The 22980-nt window shown below is 42.7% G+C and overlaps 1 protein-coding gene across 1 annotated transcript; it reads left to right on the forward strand.

The window, feature by feature from the left end:
* Window positions 1-15991: 15991 nt before the first annotated feature.
* On the forward strand, window positions 15992-16767 carry LOC136562797 (micronuclear linker histone polyprotein-like). The gene is made up of 2 exons (XM_066559803.1): window positions 15992-16231; window positions 16324-16767. The coding sequence occupies exons 1-2, from the start codon at window positions 15992-15994 to the stop codon at window positions 16765-16767; spliced, it is 684 nt and encodes a 227-aa protein (XP_066415900.1).
* The last annotated feature ends 6213 nt before the right edge of the window (window positions 16768-22980 follow it).

Here is a 22980-nt window from a genome sequence, read left to right on the forward strand (position 1 = left end):
GATGGTGGAGGGGAAGTGTAGGGGGTGCTGATTTCAGAGCTACAGCAAGAATCACTATTTATGTATACAGACTTAGGCTGGCAGATAAGTGTTTTGTTCAGCTTTCCATGCTTGAATATATTAATCAATTATAAGAGCCCCCAAAAAATCTCTCCTGAACAACAGATAGGGCAAGTGTTTATTTTTTTCCTTCACTTTTTAAAACATTTAATTAACCAATAAAATCAATGCTACTTTTAGAAACCTCCCTGGCAAAACAATACCTATATTATTGCAGGGAGAAACAATTCCCTCAGCTTCCCATCACTGCCACAGGCACACACCATCCTCACCACCACAGGCCCTCCTAGCAATCCCAACATTTATCTGCCATTTTCAGCTGGGGAGGTACAGCCAAGGGGAGGTACAAATTGCAAGATCTTGAGCATTTTTCCTGTAAAATCTTAGAAAAAAACAGGAATTCAGGATCTGATTGTGCTGGGTACTCCCAACAATCAAGTTCTAGCCTCAAAATCCTCTCAGGCATTCTTGGAAATCTGAATTAAAATAGAATTTCCTTATGTGAGAGATGACAGCTCTGTGATCTGTCCCAAACAGCTCATCTTGATGATCTCTAAATTCCCACAGCAGATTGGCTGTGGTTATTCTGCTTCTTTATCTGGTTCCTGAGAAACACAACAAAACTCCATGAACTGGAAACAGAATCAGGTTTTTTTTTTTGCATAAATACCAGCTCTGGATATCGATCAAATTCTTTTCAAGCAGACTATGAAAAGCCAGATCCAATGATTAATGTGAATATCAACTACAAGCACTCAGAACCCAGGAACAAACTGGCTGGATGAAATCATATGCATTTTGTGACATTGCAAATAGGAAAAAGAGAATTGATCTGTTGTGGGTGCCTTCCCAAAATTTTACATTGAGTTTCAGCAGAATGAGTATTTGAAAACCTTGAGCTATTTGTTATCTTGTAATGAAGAGAATTTCTTCTTCTGTTCAGAAAATATTGAACTGAACTGCTCACACCTGTCCCCTGAATGCCTGCTTTCTTTTATATGTCTCTAATTCACCAGTTTGGGCTGCAATCATGTGAAAAAAAAATTTAAAAAAATTCACAAGGCAAAAGTATTTGTGAGAGAAAAACTACACTGCTTTCTTGACTTTCAAGGGTAATTGGCCATGTGTGATGGAAATACTGACATATTTATCACAGGCTGAATCACACTCAACTCAAAAAGACATTTATCATTAAAAAGAACATGCAGAGTTTTACCAAGAGGGAATAATATATTCTGCTTTTTCTTTCCATCATCTTTAATATGTTTTATATAATCAGCTTCTTGATTATTTGGGTCATTTAAACAGCAAAGCTTGCTTGTAAATTCTACAATGTAAACAAGGTGCACAGCAGAAGTTGATAATGAACATGAAAAATGTGTAAGAAATGTGGTACTGGAAAATACAATATGCTTCAATGACACCATCATCAGCTGAAATGGAATATTTGTCAAGTAACACCATTATCATCTTTCCATCAGCAGCCTCTCCTAGTGACTTTTAAAAAACTTAGCTAAATTTTATGTTAGGCACCTTTTCATGTGCACAGGAGTTTGATTACACATAAGAAGAAACCACTAATTTTATATTTTTACATGTATCTTAATTGCTTAATTGCTTATAATTAATTAATAAATAATTAATTTATTATCTTTTATTTATAATTCATTCTGCCAAAGACAGAAGCAGCGCTGCCCATCCTATTGCCAGGTTGGCAGAGCCCTGTCAGGCATCAGCTCTGTTCACTGCTGCCCCCAAAACTGTTCTGCCCTCCCCTGTGTCTGCTTAGAGTAGAGGGTATGGGACTTTAGAAATCTGATAACAACAGTACGGGACTCTGGAAATTGAACAACAACGACTGGTGATCCCGACGTGATAGTTGGGAGAAGATAAGACAGCCAAGAGCTGTGAAAGAACATTGCCTTTGGGTCAAGGAGCTGTGAAAGAGTATGGCCTTGGAGCAAGGAGCTGTGTGTGTTGTACATGGCCTCTGAGTCATGGGGAAATGTATGTACTGTACTTGAAGCATTGTACTTGAATATCATCTAAATATCTCTAAGTAAAACCTGGTTCTGTAAGTAAAAGAAAAGGGGGAAATATAGTAGAGGGTACGGGACTTTAGAAATCTGATAACAACAGTATGGGACTCTGGAAATAGAACAACAACATCTGCTCAGTGGCTCAGATTTCCAGGGTAGGGGAGAAATAAATCAGCCCTGTCCCCCTCAGAGCCACACTTCCCATCTGCCCAGTCAGAGACTGAGACAATCAGGGATTTCCCTGTATTTGGACAGCAGTCAGCACAACACTGGGATTACAGCCCTGAACCCTCCTTTTCTTTTGTTCCTTACCTGGGCACTGGGTTGGACATAACCTAAAAACCACTTTTAACCTGCACCGCAAAGCCACCTGCTATAATGCCCTTGTTTAATAGAAATACAGCAATTTTTGTTAAGAGAATGAAAGTAAGATGGAGATTTGCTAATTCTTGGAGGTTTTCATTGTGGAAAGAACCTTCAGATACAAATCACACCTTTAGGCTGAGCTCTGCAGACACCAACTCCTCCTCCAGCAGGAGCTGTCCTGCCAAGGGCAGCAGAGGCACCCCCAAAGCTCAGGCCTTGACCTGCTGGGATTTTGGCCACAAAACTTTACAGATCACCTTAAAAGAGTGGAATTAACACACAGCCAAAGACACACTCAGCTGTGAGACCATAAAGGACATGAACAATCCTAACTTAGATCCAGTCCAAAGACAGACCCCAAAGGGACTCAGGAATGTGGCAAACATCAATTATTTTTATGTTCTCAAAGCAATTATAAGTGAATATTATCCCTTTATGAATTTATAAAATATATTCTAATTTACAATTGCAGTTTACAATTTGCACTCACCTGAACCAAGTTTAAATCCACAGCCAGGATGGTGCTGAAGAGCACAGCTTAAAAAACTGAAGAGAGTTTAAATTTTTCTCTTTAACTTTTCTTGCCAGTTCATTTACCTTGAAACAAGAACTGAAATACAGAATTACATCATGTCCTCCACACCAAATGAACTTTATTTTATTCCTAAGACTAAATACTGAACTGTAGTATTATTATATTCCTATGGTAGTATACACACATGGAAAAATCCTCCCACAGCATCTCAGCTGATACTTGTCATTGCCTTACCCTTAACACAGTGAAGAAATAAAATCATTCCACTGAGTTAAACCTTCAATAAAATACTATTTTATGCTGTTCTATAAATTATTTTGTACTCCTGCTTAAAATAATAACTATGTCCAGCCAGTTTATGGACACAAAGTAAGATTTTTAAAAAATCCAACATTTTATCTACTCTTAGAGTCTCTGCTTGAAATTAATATATCATTTCTGGAAGCTCTGCTCACTAGAACTGGCAGATGCTCCATGGAAAATTGCCATTAACAATTAACACATAATGAAGAATCAACCTGCTGGGGCACCTGGGATAAATTTCATTTTTTCAATGCATTATTATTCCACTTGAGTGAGATAATAGATTATAATTTTAGAGAAAGTGACATATGGAACATTTATGAGACTTTGCAAAAATCATTTGAGGCCCTTAACTTATAACATTTATCACACTCTTGGAGGGGAGGGGAAGGACTTTGACAGGGAGATTTTGGTGGGCCAATTTTCTTAACAGAAGATTGAAAGACTTTTATCTCAAAGCCTTTGACTTCAGCTATGAAGTCAAAACTCAGTTTCCAGCTCATGCCTGGAAAAACTATTAAATGTAAGGAGATGCTCTTGTTCTTCAACTTTCTCCTTCCAGTGCAAAGACTTCCTCTTGTAGGAATCTCATAATCAGTAATCTCAGCCTTATTGCTGAGAGGGTGTGAATAACTGACTTTGCTATATTACAGTCTCTCTCTCTCTCTATATATATATATATATGTTTAGTAATATATATATTTAGCAATTATATATATATGTGTGTGTGTGTGTGTGTGTAACATCCCAAATCTTTTGGAGAGAGAAATTGCAGTTCCAAATACCAATTACAATTATTTTGGACAACATCAAAAAAACAAAAAAAACCAAGCTAATAATCTCCAAGGGCACAGAACCACTTATAGCAAATATTTTCCTCCTCCTGGCTCCCAGAGAAGCTGTGTCCCAGCCTGGTTGCTCTGGGATGGGGAAGATGTGGAAATTTCACATTTGTGTGCAGTAATTCCAGGCACAGCCAATCTCACCTACTGCAATCTATTCAGAGTTTTTCCATTTTCAGATTTGTGACTTATAATGGGCAACTGAGCTGTTCCAAACCTGGCTGTGGTACAAAAAAGCTTTCAGACATCCCAGGAGAAAGACTCAGAATCTGTAAACCACACTTTGAATTCTTTAATTGCCAACCTATACTTTTAGCCCTCAGTATTTATTGTAAGAGGTACAGCAGTCTATATAATAATTTATAAAAATCACACAGAGCAGGGTGAAGCCTTGAAGGAAAACTCCTTTTGCTGCTGAAATAACAACAGTGAGACTCAAAAGCACAAGCAGGCAATGAAAGCTGCAGGAGTTCTCTGCATGAGCAAGGGGAATCCAAGCCCAGGGTCACATTCCTGGCTCTCACCTCTCTGGCTCTGCATCCTCCTTCACCTGAAGGTGCAAGTGAACATCTGCTGGCTATTTAGTAATGTCACCAGGACTCTAAAAGACAGGGAAAAATGTTAGATATTCCAAATACCTGATGGACTTACAGACTTTAAAGTGACAGGAGTGGTGGTAAAATAATATTCCCTTGAACATGCTCTTACTAAAATAAGGTATGACATATTCTCTGGATTGAAGAGCTTCTTTTGCTAAGATTGTACTTCTTGGGCATCTTGACATGTTGCCCTTGAGAAAAATGTGCAAGTTCACATTTCTGAGAACAGAGAGAAGTTTGAAAAATGAAAAAAAGGACAACAAAAATACCCAGCTCTATCAATAGCACAGTGCTTAAAGCAGCCTGAGGAACCAACTGCCTCAAAAGAGTCTCCAGCCATGCTAGAAAGGAATTCAGAAACAAGATAAAAGAAGTTACAGCCCAAATCCATGCTAAGAGTAGAGGTGGACAAGGAAAACCAGTGACATCTCTCAATGGTTAAAAAAGATACAAAATTGGCCCAGCAAAATTTCAGTCATTTGTCAGTTTGATAGAATTCAGTTAATAGAAAAGTCACAAACAGAATCAAGCAAAACAATAAATTGAGTGCTGTACTTTTTCAGAACACCAAAATAAAGGTGGAAAACACTTCAGATATAGAGAACAATATCTACATTTTACTGCTTTGATACAGTATCTTTCTATGAATTTTCACCTGTACTTTTTAATTTTTTACATTAAATGATGAATCACTAAATATCTGGAAATGCTTTTGTCATATGTGAAAACACGTCAGTAATTTGGGGTTTATGATAAATTGGAAGCTCCCCAGCTCACCTCTTCAATATAACTGGAGTGGTTTCACACCAGGTACCCAGGGGAGGACAGCCTCGAATGGTGACAGAAAGGCAGGGAAAAACCTCACTTTGCACCCCAAAAAGTGGTGACACTGGTTGATACACAGCTCCTGCTGAAAAATGGGACAGCTTAACATGTCCTGGGCAATGCAATCCATCTTGCCTTCAAAGACACCCAGCTCTCCACTGAAACACTTCATCATTCTGCAGCTCCTGGCTCAGAAGCTTCCTCCAGGTTCCAAGAGCCTTGAGATGGAACAATCCCGACCCTCGCTGCCAGTGAGGATGCCCCGTTCCTAAACCCAGCGTGCTCTGTGTTTTCCTGCCTCTCCTGCACTCCAGGACGCACCTAAATCAGCTCTGCTGCCTTCCCCATGGCCCAGAGGCTCTCCTCACCCTGGCTACTCGGAAATAAACAGATTTTATAGACGTTTTTCACACGCAAACACCTCGTGGATTTTGGATGGATGATGATTTGTCCTTTACCATGTCCACAGCAAAGTCCAGCAATGTGGAAATCCAAGCACATTTTTAATTTTAGGACATCTCTGCCTTGGGTGCTCTCTCTTTTCCTAATGATTTTCCCTTCCACAGTAACTAGAAGCCACAGACCTCTTGGAATGATGCTGAAGCTTTGTTTCTGTTTTCTCATTCTTCATAGGCGGATTTTCTTTCTCAGAATGATTTTGTGAATTCTACAACATCTAGGAAGGCTAAGGACAAACTGTGAAGATTAGATAGTTTCTGGATTTTTCTGTCTGCTTATTAGGCACAGTGAGTTTGATCTAAATGAGTTTTCTGCATTCTCCCTTTATTTTTCTCCCTATAATCTCTCTTACTCGCACGTAATTCACATATGAAAAGAAAAAGCTAACAAAAGAAAGAAATGTTAAATCATTGTTCTGCTTTAAATTTTCAATCCGTTGAGTGGCTCCCAACCCACAAGTGCTTCTTTATTCCTTTCATTTCAATTACCATTTAACCATCAAACAAAATAACCAGCAAAGGAAATAAGTTATGCAATATATGGCATTCCCCTGGAAATATTAAGTAGTTTTTACAATAGGTTATTTGACAATGCTGAGAAACAGATAGAAGCAATTAACATCAAATTGTTACTTTCCTCCAAAGGAAAATATTTGTTTAATTCCACCATTGAAATGAAAAGAGAAATTTAATTACAACAGTGTTTTAAAGGTGCCTGCCCAGACTAACAAAAGCACAGTCACATCTCTCTGGAGCCCTGTTCAATATTAATGTGGAATGCAGGTGAGTCAGTGGGGGAACATCACAGGATGCCAAGTGTCACCCTGCTCACATTCCATAACAGCACCAGGAATTTCAGCTCTGTAAACCATGAGCACTGATTTTTAAATAGACACAACTATCAGAGAATAAGCAAATTGAAATGTTAGTTTTCTCATCTTTTATATTTGAGCTGCAAGCATGGTGTATGCTTGGTCTGCAGTTTTCCATACTATCACTGTCATATTTTCTGGAAAAATCCCTTCACCAGGATTTCTTCTCCTGGGAAGCCGAGAAGCCTCAGAGAGAAATGAAAACAATATTATCTGCTTGCTTCTCCTGGGTTTTGCTGCTTTGGAATGTGGTCTGGAGATTGTTTACCAACAGGTGCATGTTTGATTGGTTCCATGTGAATTGTTTTTACTGAATGACCAATCACCATCAGCTGTGTCAGACTGAGGAGTCAGTCACAAGTTTTGCATGCTCATTTTTGTTAAAGCTTCTGTCTGTATCCTTCTCTTTCTCTAGTATAGTTTTAGTATAGCAAAATATATAATATATATTATACTGTATTATACTATACTATTATTTAGCCTTCTGAGAACATGGAGTCAGATTCTCATCTCTCACCTCGTCCTGGGGACCCTCACAAACTCAACACCATACTCTATTTCCAGCTATGGATTAAGATGGCACCAAATGAGATTTTCACCAAGACAAGGCTGGAAAATCAGGACTATTACCAATAATCCCTGAAAAACACAGCAGCAGGAACAGGGAACTCTTGGCTTAGCTTGCAGTGAATAAGAAATAGCTGTTCAAAGCCTTCAGACATGATCTGATGCTTAAGGGAAGCCACACAGCAGCCCTGAGTTCAGTGTGACCCTCGGGGACAGCTCTGCGGGACTGGAACAGCAGTGACAGTGACAATGGACATAATTTGGCAGCACAGCACCTTTTAAAGCCTGTTTTTAAATTAGGAGCAGCAACACCACAGGTGTGACAGTAGCTAGTCCTCCCCTTCCCGCTTTTCTTTTTGATCTTGCTGTCATTTGCTTGTATTTACAGAAAGCAGCTAATTAATTCAGAGTGCATGTTCCTTGTGGGGCTGCATTTCCTTACATGCTGAATAACAACACAGAGATGGGTGGAAAACTACAAAGGGAGGAAAACCAAACAGAAATAGGTTATGAATCTTAAAATTCGTGTGTACCAAGAGAACAAAGAATGAAAGTTGATTTAATATAAGGAATGGGATTTCTACAGACAATTCAGAACCACAGTATTCACAAAGGTGTCTTTCAGTGAGAGTAGTGGAGTATTCATCCCAGGGCTTGATAAATCCAACTCTTATTGTTCTTCAAAACTTGACTGAAACCAGCAGCTTATCACTATTAGATAACATACCTAAACCCAGGAAAAAAACCCAGAACACATTAAAGAGCAGGCTCAGTCATAACTGCAGCTGCTTCCTGTAAGTTCAATCTTTTGAATAATAAAATTATTGGGCAATTAAAAGCAATTGCCACTTCTTTTTTCCCACTGATAAACATTATAAAACCTCAGAACCACTGAGGTTTTTTTTTTCCCTGTTTACAGGAGAGATCATCATCAACGCCACCCAGCAAACTGCTCTGCCTGGGTCAGGCTGGACTTGCAATGTAAGCTAAAAAAAGGAGCTGCAGTGAGATCAGGTGGTTAAAGAGCAAACAATCCACACTGGTAAAGCAGAGTGCCACAACCACCCTGCCCCTCCGAGCAGGCTCACAGCACACCTGAGCTGTGTGTTTGCAGCGAGGCCTCTTGTGAAATCCCAGTGCCAAATTCAGAGAATTCAGCGTGTGCTGGAAGGGAAACTGCTCTGTGTAACAGCACATGGCTGGGCAAAACCTCTCACTTCCAAAAAAACCACTTTGGTGTTGGGATTTTTTTATAACCCTGAGATATATTGTTCAATTTGCTTTGCCCTTACAGAGGGAACTATAACCACCACTCTGCTGGCTCTGCAGGGCCCCAGGCAGAGCTCAGCATCCTCCCCCTGAACTGCCCAGCCTGGGGCTCTGGTTCAGCTCAGGGACTGCTCCCTAAGGACAACTTGGCTCTGAACTTGTGGCTGGAGTGGGGCTGTGGGGCCTGGGGGCTCAGAGGGGAAGGGCCAGGGATGCAGGAGCAGCCACAGCTTAACCCAGGAGCTGCAATCAGGGATGCAGGAGCAGCCCCAGGTTATCCCAGGAGCTGCAATCAGGGATGCAGGAACATTCCCAGGTTATCCCAGGTGCAATCAGGGATGCAGAGCAGCCCCAGGTTATCCCAGGAGCTGCAATCAGGGATGCAGAGCAGCCCCAGGTTATCCCAGGTACAATCAGGGATGCAGAGCAGCCCCAGGTTATCCCAGGTACAATCAGGGATGCAGGAACATTCCCAGGTTATCCCAGGTGCAATCAGGGATGCAGGAGCAGCCCCAGGTTATCCCAGGAGCTGCAATCAGGGATGCAGAGCAGCCCCAGGTTATCCCAGGTACAATCAGGGATGCAGAGCAGCCCCAGGTTATCCCAGGTACAATCAGGGATGCAGGAACATTCCCCGGTTATCCCAGGTGCAATCAGGGATGCAGAGCAGCCCCAGGTTATCCCAGGTACAATCAGGGATGCAGGAGCAGCCCCAGGTTATCCCAGGTGCAATCAGGGATGCAGAGCATCCCCAGGTTATCCCAGGTACAATCAGGGATGCAGGAGCAGCCCCAGGTTATCCCAGGTGCAATCAGGGATGCAGGAACATTCCCAGGTTATCCCAGGTACAATCAGGGATGCAGAGCAGCCCCAGGTTATCCCAGGCACAATCAGGGATGCAGGAACATTCCCAGGTTATCCCAGGTGCAATCAGGGATGCAGAGCAGCCCCAGGTTATCCCAGGTACAATCAGGGATGCAGAGCAGCCCCAGGTTATCCCAGGTACAATCAGGGATGCAGGAACATTCCCCGGTTATCCCAGGTGCAATCAGGGATGCAGAGCAGCCCCAGGTTATCCCAGGTACAATCAGGGATGCAGAGCATCCCCAGGTTATCCCAGGTACAATCAGGGATGCAGAGCAGCCCCAGGTTATCCCAGGTACAATCAGGGATGCAGGAGCAGCCCCAGGTTATCCCAGGTACAATCAGGGATGCAGAGCAGCCCCAGGTTATCCCAGGTACAATCAGGGATGCAGGAACATTCCCAGGTTATCCCAGGTGCAATCAGGGATGCAGAAGCAGCCCCAGGTTATCCCAGGTACAATCAGGGATGCAGGAACATTCCCAGGTTATCCCAGGTACAATCAGGGATGCAGAGCAGCCCCAGGTTATCCCAGGTACAATCAGGGATGCAGGAGCAGCCCCAGGTTACCCCAGGTACAATGAGGGATGCAGAGCAGCCCCAGGTTATCCCAGGAGCTGCAATCAGGGATGCAGAGCAACCCCTGAGAAGGTGCATGCTGCACACACAGATGTGTGTCCATAACATCCATATCCTAACTCCCAGAAGTGCAGCCTGATCTGTCTGATAAGGGAAGAGGATGAGGATTTTGATCCTGTCTCATGTGAGGGTGTAGAGCTGCACCTCCTACAAACACAGCTCCAGTCCCACCCACAGCATCTCCATCAGTGAGGAATTAAGTTCTGCTTCCTTTTTTTAAATATTTACCTGTTCAATAACACTTTCTGCCCTCTAAGGCAAATACAATTTGCAAAAAGTTCTGAACTTCTATGCATAAATTATTTGTTGCTATGCTGGTTCGAAATGCTTGTTCTGCAATGGAACAGGGCAGGGTTTTCACAGGCCACCTGGAACCTGTGTGATTTACCTGAGAGAACACATGCAAGTCACAGTGATCAGCTGTCATCAGCTCGGTGACAAAACCTCTTCCTCAGCCAGAGGCTCCAACAGAGTGTGTGTGATGAATGTTGTCACCTGCAGAGGGATGAAAGGCAATGCAGGATTTATTAGTACTAGACAAAAATAGCAAATATTTGGATAAAAGTTTCAGTGTATACGGCATAGAAAAGACTTGCTTTCCCCTTCCATTTCAGTTTGTAATGAATATTTAAAATTTTAGTTAACATTTTCAACCAATAGTCTAAAGACTGTGTAATTTTCAAACTTTAAAAGTGATGAAAAATATAAAGTAGAGGTAGTGCAGGATGATAGGACCCTCCTCTGATCATGGCAAATTCAATGACTGATTGATTGGGATAAATGAAGAGCAAAAGCAAACAAAACAGTTTGAGATGATAGTTAACTGATCAAAAAAACCCAAATAAATCACAGTTTTGGGGAAGTTTCTAGTGCAGTGACATTCACAGCTCTTTATGACAAGTGATCCACTGAAAATTTCAAAGCTCTTTATTTACCCTTTGCTCTAACACACAATCCCAAACTTTGATGTTCAGTGCACACAAAATGAATGAAGTGAATATTCAGAACTTATAACAAAAGAAATAGGATTTTCTCCAAGAGCCTTGACAGCCTAAAATTTGTGCAACACCTTGAAAACTATAAGAAATAGGAAACACAAGAGAAGATAGCTCTTTGCAATGTTACTTCTGTACTCCATCACACCCCAGCAGGAAGATCTGAGCGGGATGGGCTGGCACCAGCACAGCCAGGCTGGAGCAGCTCCTGAGCGGCTCCTCGCAGGGACAGGAGCAGCTCCTGAGCAGCTCCTCACAGGGACAGGAGCAGCTCCAGAGCAGCTCCTCACAGGGACAGGAGCAGCTCCAGAGCAGCTCCTCACAGGGACAGGAGCAGCTCCAGAGCAGCTCCTCACAGGGACAGGAGCAGCTCCAGAGCCGCTCCTCACAGGGACAGGAGCAGCTCCTGAGCCGCTCCTCACAGGGACAGGAGCAGATCCTGAGCGGCTCCTCACAGGGACAGGAGCAGCTCCTCACAGGGACGGGAGCAGCTCCTGAGCGGCTCCTCACAGGCACAGGAGCAGCTGCTCACAGGGACGGGAGCAGCTCCTCACAGGGACAGGAGCAGCTCCTCAGCAGCTCCTCACAGGGACGGGAGCAGCTCCTGAGCCGCTCCTCACAGGCACAGGAGCAGCTGCTCACAGGGACAGGAGCAGCTCCTCACCAGGACAGGAGCAGCTCCTCACAGGGACGGGAGCAGCTCCAGAGCCGCTCCTCACAGGGACAGGAGCAGCTCCTGAGCCGCTCCTCACAGGGACGGGAGCAGCTCCAGAGCAGCTCCTCACAGGGACAGGAGCAGCTCCAGAGCAGCTCCTCACAGGGACAGGAGCAGCTCCAGAGCGGCTCCTCACAGGGACAGGAGCAGCTCCTCAGCGGCTCCTCACAGGGACAGGAGCAGATCCTGAGCAGCTCCTCACAGGAACAGGAGCAGCTCCAGAGCAGCTCCTCACAGGGACAGGAGCAGCTCCTCACAGGGACGGGAGCAGCTCCTCACCGGGACGGGAGCAGCTCCTGAGCAGCTCCTCACCGGGACAGGAGCAGCTCCTCACCGGGACGGGAGCAGCTCCTGAGCAGCTCCTCACCGGGACAGGAGCAGCTCCTCACCGGGACAGGAGCCTGGCAATCCCACCTGGAAGGCTCCCAGGGCTGCTCTGCTTCTGCAGGACCTGCACTCTGCTGCAGGACTCAGCTGCACACACACACACACCTGGAACATGAAAGATCCTCTGCACCTCCAGTTCCACACTTCACCTTTCAGAAGACAGGCACAGGGGGACTAACAGAGGTGTCTGACCAACACCAGGAGGTACAAAAAACAATAATGCTGGAGGGTGAAGTGCACATGGTAGAGTGACCAGAGGCCACAGAAGTGACTGATTTCTATGCACAAAGAACCATTCCTGCTGTATTGCCCATTCCAAAGCAGCAGCTCTTATCTTCATTTACAGCCAATCAACAAAAACAGACCAAGGAAGTGTTGTAGGAGTAAAAACCACTGAATGCTCCAGTCATTTCACAGGCAACATTTAATTTTACTGTGTTACCGTGTTAAGCTGAGCCATGGAAGGAAACACAATCAAATGCTCTTTGTATTTAAAGAGCTTCAAAAAGATCAATTATCTTTATATGGATAAGGAGCAGCTATCGATTTCAGCAGCGTCATTCAAATTCCATTTAAGCAATGAATTGCTCTGCTTTTTTATCAGCAAGAGGAATGGATTAGGGTGGTGCAACCCAATCCTTAACACTGCTCAAAGCAAGCACAGCCCAGTGGCTTCTCTAAACCAGGGAAACCTCTCTGACATTGATCTTTCTAGTGGAATGGAGCAAGAAACAGAATTCTTGTCCACTATTCCTGCAAAAACACTGGTCAGAAACAGTGCAACTCTGTGAGATCCAAGGTAAAAGCTATTTAGAGATGGCACATTCACAGCCCAGGGGCTGGACCTGCCTGTACAGGTGTGGGTTTGGAGACAAAGGAAAATCCCTTTCATTGACTCACAGGCAAGGCTGACATCCTTCCAGGGAAATTCACTGGCATCCAAAGTGTCTCAAAGACAAAGAAAAAAAAAAAATCCTTGCTGGATATCTAATCAAGCCAAGCAAGTCTTACATATTACCCAACTTTTTCTTCCATATTTTAGTCAATTCAACCTGGTGATTTTATGGCCACCCTGGATTTTAAACAATTCTGAACCTCTCCACAATATGTAAGAACTTCAAGCAAGAGAAAAGCAGTTATTTGTGGTTTGAAAGGACAGCTAGGCCTAGAAAGAAATCCTGATGAAAATACAAGAGTGTGAGTAGCATTTCTTTGGCATCTCCTGTCAGCCTGCCTGATTACAGCCCTTTTCCTCTCTCAAAACACAGCTCCACTCCCAAACAGTTGTGTGACCCCAATCAATCCACTTTGTGTTCACCAACAGAAAAAAATAGGTGCAAAATTGGGCTGTAGATTTTTATTAACCTCTATGGAAAAAGAAAAATATCAGGACTGATAATACCTAACTCCCTCTGTAGATCACAGCATCAGAAAAAAACTGCAGAGAGAATCTAAGGTTTCTGAGATTACCTTGGAAACCTTGATGAAAGAACTACTACAAGTGGAAAAAAAAAACCCATTTTGCATAGAATACTGCTGTCTAGGGGAATGGCATCTAGGAAGCACAATTTAAAACAGACTTTAAACAGGTTTCATTAAATTTAAGGGTAGTTTTCAAGTCTTCCCACTTCCAAACTGGAGGCAAAGCCTCGTGTCCCCAGAAGGCTCCTCTGTTCAGCTGCAGAACTGCAGCTGGGTCAGCAAGGCCTGAAAATGCAGAATCAGAGGCACAGAGGACACAGTGCAGTGAATGGGACAGGGTTTCAGTCCTGCTAGGGCTGTGAAGGCATTCCTGCTGCCTTTCCTCACCATTCAGATGCTTTGCTACCCCAGCCACAACCAGCACATTGAATTACCTCCAAAGCCTCCAATTATCCCCAAAGTCACTTAAACCTGTGAGGCTTAAGTGGTTTTGTGGGTTTTAATAACATTTCCACCAGGAAGGATGTAATGCTGACCTGCAGTTTGGAAAAATGCAGTATTTGCAGTAAGAGCAGCCATGCTGGGCAGGAGGGAGCACGCTGCTGCACTGGTCCCAGCCCCTGGAGCACACTCACTGCAGCTGGAGAACTCTCCCTCCAGGAGCAGTGATTGCCCCAAGCTCCTCACCCTCCTGAACCCTCCCCTCCTGGCCAGCCAGCTGCCACAGGTTCCTATTTTCGTATTTGCTGTCTAATAAATCCATACTGAGGGGTTTGTAGCTGTCCTGATGCCTGTTGCATTTTGCCTGGGTGCCCTAAATAACCCTGCTGTCGATAGCGAGCACAGCGAGCACCGGATGAGCGCCGCGTGTTTGATGTGAGAAATGAAAAATCAATGTAATATGCCCTTACTGGAGGCACCTGCAGATAGCATCCAATAGAATTGATTAAGCCCTACACAATAGATAATAAAGCTAATTAAAACCCAACTGGAACACCACAGTGCAGCTCCACATTTAAATGCAGTGGTGAAGAGAACGCAAGAAGAAATTAGAGGGAAAACTTAGATATGACTAATGGAGGAAGGTACCAATCTACACCTAGAGAAAGGTTTATTATTGCCCATAAAGTCAAATAAAATCCACAGTGTTCATATTTTGCTTATCCTGAACACAAAAAGTATAACCTCATATGTTGCAGTGTAACTTTGACACATTTTTTTAATTAAATAGCAATCCACGTATTCACGTTATTCTGCTGAGATAGAACAATTTCCTTTTATTCTGCTCCAGATAATCACAATTTTAAAGATTTAATGATTTTATAATCTTCACGCAAAATATCCAAAATAATGTCTGAAACAAAATGAAAATAGAACAAAATTAGCACCAAACAAACTTTAATGTGACATTTCCTGCATTCCCTACAAATACAGAACTCCATTTAGGTGAAAGCCTCTATGTTGACTACATATACAGCCCTGTAGTTCTAGCTGCCACTTCCAAAGGAAGAATGGGCTACAGGAACAAAAGGAAGGAAGCAAGGGAGGGGAAAAAATTTTTCTTATTTTAATTGGTTATTTCAGAAGAAACCCAATCCTGAATGCAACTCTAAAAAACAACTAATTGTGTTTCATTTCTCTTGTCCATCCCTAAAGCTCATTCCTTAAAAGAATAAAGCAAACAGAATCCCATCAGAACAATCTAGTTTGCATAGGAGATGAGAATGGGAATGATAAATGCCTCTCATTATCTCAGAAAACTTTCAAAAGAATAAAAAGGTCAGAGTTGTTTGTAAGCAGGACAACATTAGAGACATCCTCAGAACTGTTTAGAAAGTTCTGAAATAATCTTTCTGAAATAATATCTTTCATTTTGCTATTATAGAAGAACAACTTCAGTCAGGAGTAAAGTTTGGTGCCCTCCAAAGTAATCTTCAGAACAGCAGGGAGAAAAGGAGGAGCTGTGTGCTGTGTAATCCTGCCAGCAGCTGTGCCAGACCCTGAGCAGACACAGCTGCCCTGACCCCTCTGGGCAGCAATTCACCAAACAAAAAGCTCCTGGATGAGCCCACACCTAGCTTAGTCTGTGCTTTTCATCCATGGGAAACCTGAGTTGTTCCCACCAAGACCCACAGAGCAGATCCAAGGGACACAGCAGCAAACGGCAGCAAACAAACGGCAAATGGCAGCAAACGGCAGCAAACAAATGGTAACAAACGTTAACAAACGGTAACAAATGGCAGCAAACGGCAGCAAACAAACGGCAGCAAACAAACGGCAGCAAACAAACGGCAAACGGCAGCAAACAAACGGCAAACGGCAGCAAACGGCAGCAAACGGCAGCAAACAAACAGAAAACAAACAGAAAACGGCAGCAAACGGCAGCAAACAAATGGTAACAAACGGCAGCAAACAAACAGCAAACGGCAGCAAACGGCAGCAAACGGCAGCAAACGGCAGCAAACGGCAGCAAACGGCAGCAAACTAACAGCAAACTAACAGCAAACTAACAGCAAACTAACAGCAAACTAACAGCAAACTAACAGCAAACTAACAGCAAACTAACAGCAAACTAACAGCAAACGGCAGCAAACGGCAGCAAACGGCAGCAAACGGCAGCAAACAAACAGCAAACGGCAGCAAACGGCAGCAAACGGCAGCAAACGGCAGCAAACAAACAGCAAACGGCAGCAAACGGCAGCAAACGGCAGCAAACAAACAGCAAACGGCAGCAAACAAACAGCAAACGGCAGCAAACGGCAGCAAACAAACAGCAAACGGCAGCAAACGGCAGCAAACGGCAGCAAACGGCAGCAAACGGCAGCAAACGGCAGCAAACGGCAGCAAACAAACAGCAAACGGCAGCAAACTGCAGCAAACGGCAGCAAACGGCAGCAAACGGCAGCAAACGGCAGCAAACGGCAGCAAACGGCAGCAAACGGCAGCAAACGGCAGCAAACAAACAACAAACGGCAGCAAACTGCAGCAAACTGCAGCCCAGCTCTGAGATAGCGCCTGGGTGGATCCTGCTCCCAGAGCCAGGGCAAACATCGATGGCTCCAGGTCACAACCACTCAGAAGCCTCCTTCCACCTGCCTGGTGTCCTCTGCCCCATGCCTGCCGTGCTTTATTAACTGGGCAAGTGTTTAGCCACAGTTTAAAGAGGCTTCTGAAGGCAATGAATTTCTCACATCCTCACTTGGAAACATTCGCATTTGATTTCTGCGCTTAAAGCTCTTCCTGCTTTGACCTGTTCCACAGCAGCTTTGAGAGCTCAAACAAAAGGCAGAGGAGCTGTAGTCCTGCAGTCCTGCACAGCCTGGACACTGGGAACTGGGCCATGAATATTCTGTCTGTCCTGAGCAGTTTAATCATGAATTGCCCAGCTGAGTGACTGTCACCTCCAGCCCTCCTGGACGTGGCTTGTGTAACCAGGAGCCACTTCTGGCTTTAATAAAGTGTTTATTAACCTCTATGGAAAAAGACAAATATCAGGACTGATAATACCTAACTCCCTGTGTAGATCACAGCATCAGAAAAAACTGCAGAGAATCGAAGGTTTCTGAGATTACCTGGGAAACCTTGATGAAAGAACTACTACAAGTGGAAAAAAAAATACCCATTTTGCATAGAAGGACCAACACTCACACAGGTCAGAAGGATGCTGGTGTAGAACACAACTCCAGGAAAACCAGAGTGCAAGTGTAGCAGGAGAGTGAGCCTGGCCTTGAAAAGTTAAATCACATTTTTGTTGAGTCTGGTGCAGCTTGTTGTACACATGGTGTGTAAATTTAAGCATAACAGCAAAAGGCCTTTTAAATCAGTTAAAAACTTAGGATAAAATAAAAAAAAAATCCAAAAGTGCCTGTCTTTTGCTTTTGTGCAGAAACTCCATAAGGAAGCAGGTAAAACAGGGCTCTATATGATCATCCTTTTCATGTGAAAAGATTCTGTGAGTGACAACTCTCCTGTGGTCTCGAGAGCAAGCTGCCTAATGAATAGCAAGAGCTCTTTAATGTTAATGAAAACATCCTGTCTAACTCCTCTTCAGACACCCCCTTTCACTCGGTGACAATCACCTTTTAAGTTGCCACAATTCCCTGCTCTGGAGGAGCAGCTGAGGCTGTCAGCAGCCCGGGTGCAGTGTCAGAGATTAGCTGAACTGCTCCTCTCCTCTTAATGGAGTTACCTGTTAAATCCCCACCTGCTGCCTTGGCAGGTTTTTATTAAGCAATAACATCTTAGGAAGATTCCAGCTACCAAAGGCTTAAAATGGTCTGTGGGTTGTTTTTTTTCATCCTTGTATTAGACAAAATGAAGTCTTCCTTCTGACATTTTAAAAATCTAGCTCACATCTATTCCTAACAAACAGAATTTTCAAGGATTTAGTGGGGTATTGTGGTGACATCAAAACAGCAGAAGAGCAGATTATAACTTTCAGTGACTGGATGGAGAATTTTACAAGAACAAAAACATGCAAAACTGGGAGAAAAGCTCGAGATTTCTCCCTGCCACAGGCACATATGCATCAACTCTTACTGACATTTTAGGTATTATGTGCAAAAGAAGAAAGATGAATTAACATCCTGTCTTCTTGGTAATGGAGAAGAAGGAATCTCAGTCTTGTATCTACAGAATTCACGCATTTCTTGCTAACTTTAAATCTCTATTAGCCATATGGAGCAAGTCCATCTGTTTTTACTAAATTTGACTATGAAATCTCTCTGTGCATATGATAATTACATATTGATCTTGAATATATTCTTGCATGCTCAAACATTCCACTGGAGCTCGTTGGCCAATTTCCTTATGGTAATTAGTGGTTAAAGGAGCTCTGAACATAATCTCATTACAACAGAAAGGAATGCAGCCTTTTCAGAACATCCATAGTTTTGGTTTTTTTTGGTGTTTTTTTTTTTTTTTCCTGGATTTCAATAAAGGAGTTATCAATGCAGTAAACAGGGAAGAGAATATGAAATTGTGTCTATGGCAACCATATTATAGCTCTCCACTTTGTACTTCTCTGGCTTTTGAATAGGTTCACACTCATTTTTCCTGTAAACAGGTCAGTTAAAACATATCTCAGAATTATTTCACAATTGCTACCAACTACAATAGCAGACATGTAAATTCTCATTTAAAAATGAAAGAGTCTTTTCAGGAAGAAAAATGAAAAAGAAAAAAATCTCTACTGAGTTAATTGCTTCCTAGAAAGCTTCTGCTATTGTTGCTATCTGGCACCAAACTCTGCTACTTGCAGACAATTATTGCAAGAATATTTACAAGAAGATAAGTTCTGTTGTGTAGGAATAACATATTTGGAGAAGAAAAAATATCCTAAGTTTCTTTTTAGTGATATAAATTTAATTTCTAAACTTAATTTGAATAAAACTTCCACGTCTCACCTGTTGGAGGCGGTTTTGGGTTTGGATTTGTTTTTCATTATGCAGAAAGAGCTATCAGTTCTAGCTGTAATCAAATTGATCTGGCCTGAATTCCAAGAACGAAAAGCTGTCTTTAATATCCAGATTTACCATTCCTGGCACAGGGAGCTGTTGCATTAAGGCAACATACAATAGGTGTAAGGTAATTTGAAGTATTAGAAATGCCAGTGCTTTTACAGATCATGCTTCCTTCACAGGAGACTTCTCCAGGGGCACTGAGGATTAGGCAAAAAAAAAGCCCTGACATAATAAATAAAGCATACTTAAGAGGAATGTTTGCAGGTTACTACAGGAATAAAAGAACACATTGTTTTCATGCAATAATTCAGTGGCAAAAGGCTGCCAAGCTGCGACAGAAACTCTTTTAACTTGTCATAAATGTTTATTATCTATTTTCATGGGGTTGCTGATTTATCAAACTCATTTTTTCCAAGGAACTTCCTGGAGACCTAGGCAGCATTTTCTCCGTGAGGTGAGCTCTGCACACCCTGCTACTTGAGGAGAACTCAACCCTAATCTAGATTTACCCTCATAAAAATATCAGAGCCTTTCAGTCAATGATTGTTGGAAGGAAGGGACAGGACATGAATTAATGACTTGATATTAACTTTCGGAGCCCCCCTTTTGTATCTGTTTTATCCCTTTAAAAACACGATGCAACTCATTTTCACAGCAGTGTTTTAAAACAAATCCTCTCTCTTGGCCCCTAAACCATACAAAGAATTAAATCTTTTCTGTTAGAACGTCTCCTCAGACTTCTCAATGCTTAATAAAAAATAATGACAGCTAAAACTCTTTTAATACTCACATTCCAATCCCCTGCCTACCCCTTTCCTCTCCTGGGCACTGTTTGAAGACGTTCCTCATCCTGGGCTTCCTTTTACATCCCTTAATGAGCAGCAGCCCAGTCTCTTAACTGTCCTGCACGTAAATGGATTAAGTTTCACATGAGCAGAGATCCCCAGGTGTGTGTTAGCAGAGCTGTAAGCAGTTGTGTGAGATGGGATGAGAGTGGAGAATAATTCACCTGCTCCTGACAGCAGAGGCACCAGCTCTCTGCAGCATTTATTTTGACTCCCAATGAAAAGACCCTTTTAAGTTGTCGCATCTTTTATTCAGCAACTCATTTTCTGCTAAGCATTAAAAGTCAGTAGGGTGTGAGGATTTGTTCCAAGGCTTGCTGAGATATTACTCACACAAAGGAGCTGCAGATCATTTCTGCTGAGTAAAGCCACTGGGGATGTTTGAAATTCAAATGCATCTTACCCCCACCCAGCACACAGAGTTGTTTCTCTCCCTTCCCTTTGTTACTACTCCCAACACTCTATTTTGCTCTATATTTTTCTGCAACTTTTATTCTTTCCACTGAAACTTCTGAAAATAATAACTGTTTAAAGCATTTGAGAGCATTACCTACATTACTGCTCCTATCTCCAAGAAAACAGTGTTCCATTAGGACTGGTTTAAGTTTACACAGCTACTCAACATAACATTTTCAGGCAAAAATGATCCAAAGTGAAGTTTGTTTCCAAGATGAGCCAGTACCATTGTGGATGGCAGATCAGGCCTTTTATGTACATTGAGATTTCTTGCTCTTGGAGCCCTGCATCAAAGCCAGCCCTGCTGGCAGCTGTACAGGTAATGAGCTCATGGAACAGCAAATCTGTCAGTACAACACAACCAGAACTTTTTCCCTGGTAGATTTATGGGATCTCTTTCTCACAAGTTTGCACACTTACGTAGAAACTCCATTATATGAGAAAAGAATGAAGCTTCTCTCTAATGAACATTTATGGCATAACCAAACTCTCTGTAAGAGGGTACAGATCCTGAGCAACATGAATAATTCACTCCAGTACATAGCAAAGAAGCAAATTAAATATGACTTATATCAATTTATTGAATTTATCAATGTTTTAGTCATTAGCCCTCATTCCCTGTCAAGCACAATAAAAATGTCAATGTTAACATTCAGATTAGAACCAATTACCCAGGGCCTGTAATGACTGGAATGGAAAACACATACTAAGGAAAATTATTAAAATATGACCCTTTCAGGTCCATACTGAGATGAGCAGAGAACAACCTGCACATGGAAGACATGTAAATTAACATTCCATTAGCTCTAAAGCAAATCTTTGATAGGTTTTTGATAAAGCAGACATGAACTGAGTTACCCCACACCTGTATTTCTGTGTTCTGTTATCCAACACCCAGCTCTGTTAATGCCTCAGCCTTACACTTGGTACTTCCATCACAGCCCTTGGGTTAGTCAAGAAACTACCAGATAAAACACAGAAAAGGACCCAGGAATGGAGCAGAACTGAATTCTGCCATACAAACATATATTCTGAATATTTAAACACATTCTCATTTATTTTCCACCCTGATTTTCACCTCAACAATCAATATATGATATTCCTCTTATGCCTACTGAGATGAGCAGAGAACAACCTGCACATGGAAGACATGTAAATTAACATTCCATTAGCTCTAAAGCAAATCTTTGATAGGTTTTTGATAAAGCAGACCTGAACTGAGTTACCCCACACCTGCATTTCTGTCTGTGTTCTGTTATCCAACACCCAGCTCTGTTAATGCCTCAGCCTTACACTTTGGTACTTCCATCACAGCCCTTGGGTTAGTCAAGAAACTACCAGATAAAATACAGAAAATACAGACCCAGGAATGGAGCAGAACTGAATTCTGCCATACAAACATATATTCTGAATATTTAAACACATTCTCATTGGTTTTCCACCCTGATTTTCACCTCAGCAATCAATATATGACATTGCTTTTATCAGTGCTGGAGAACCTTTAAATTTTTGCTCGGGCATTCTCCAGGGAGGTAGAATATGTGAATGTGTGCCCCTGGATGATTTAAACACGAGCCCAAATCTCACCTGCAGGGAGCACGTTCCAACTGGTACCTCAGCAGATCCAGCTCTGGTGTAGCTGGGCAAAGCAGCAAATGCCTCCAAGATGTGCTGGCTCCTTGAGAGATCTGCAGCTCTGGGCAGCTGTAAGGATGTGGGAGAAAACCAAAGATGTAATTGCACCATTACTCTGGTACTGCCAGGGCCTCCTTCCAGCCCTGCAGCTCTGACACAGACACAGCAGAAGCAGGGGAGCAGCAAAGAGGCAGCAGGAAAAAGCCAGGGTGAGTGAAAAGGCACTGAGGCACCAGGCACAGATTGATTACAAGTGGGGAAAAAAGGAAGAAGAAACACTGTGTCCAGAGAATGAAAAACAACACCTTTAATTAGTTTTTCCACCAATCCAAGACAGCTTGGAAACGCTGAACTTGGCAAACACTGAAAACCCATCTGGAACCAGCACCAGAATCCACCCTATGTTGTAAAAGCAAAGTTCAGCAAAACCTTCCAGGGGCTGTGGGAGCCTCAGAGATATCCCAGCTCTGCAGTAAATCCCTCATTGCACAAAAACCCAAATCCAAACTCAGTCACTGAGAACAAAGGCTCATTTTAGAGCAGCTCCAGTGCCACTGTCATATTTTCTGAAAAATTCCTTTGCCAGGATTTCTTCTCCTGGGAACTTGGGAAGCTTCAGAGTAGAATGAAAACAACAATTATCTGATTGCTTCCCCTGTGTTTTGCTGCTTTGGAATGTGGTCTGGAGATTGTTTACCCAACAGGACGTTGGTTGATTGGTTTCATGTGAATTATTTTTACTTGATGACCAATCACAGTCTAGCTGTGTCAAGACTCTGGAAGCAGTCATGAGTTTTCATTGACATTCTTTGAAACCTTCTGTCTGT

Source organism: Molothrus aeneus, chromosome 14 (genome assembly GCF_037042795.1).
Source record: "Molothrus aeneus isolate 106 chromosome 14, BPBGC_Maene_1.0, whole genome shotgun sequence".
Classification (NCBI taxonomy): domain Eukaryota; kingdom Metazoa; phylum Chordata; class Aves; order Passeriformes; family Icteridae; genus Molothrus; species Molothrus aeneus.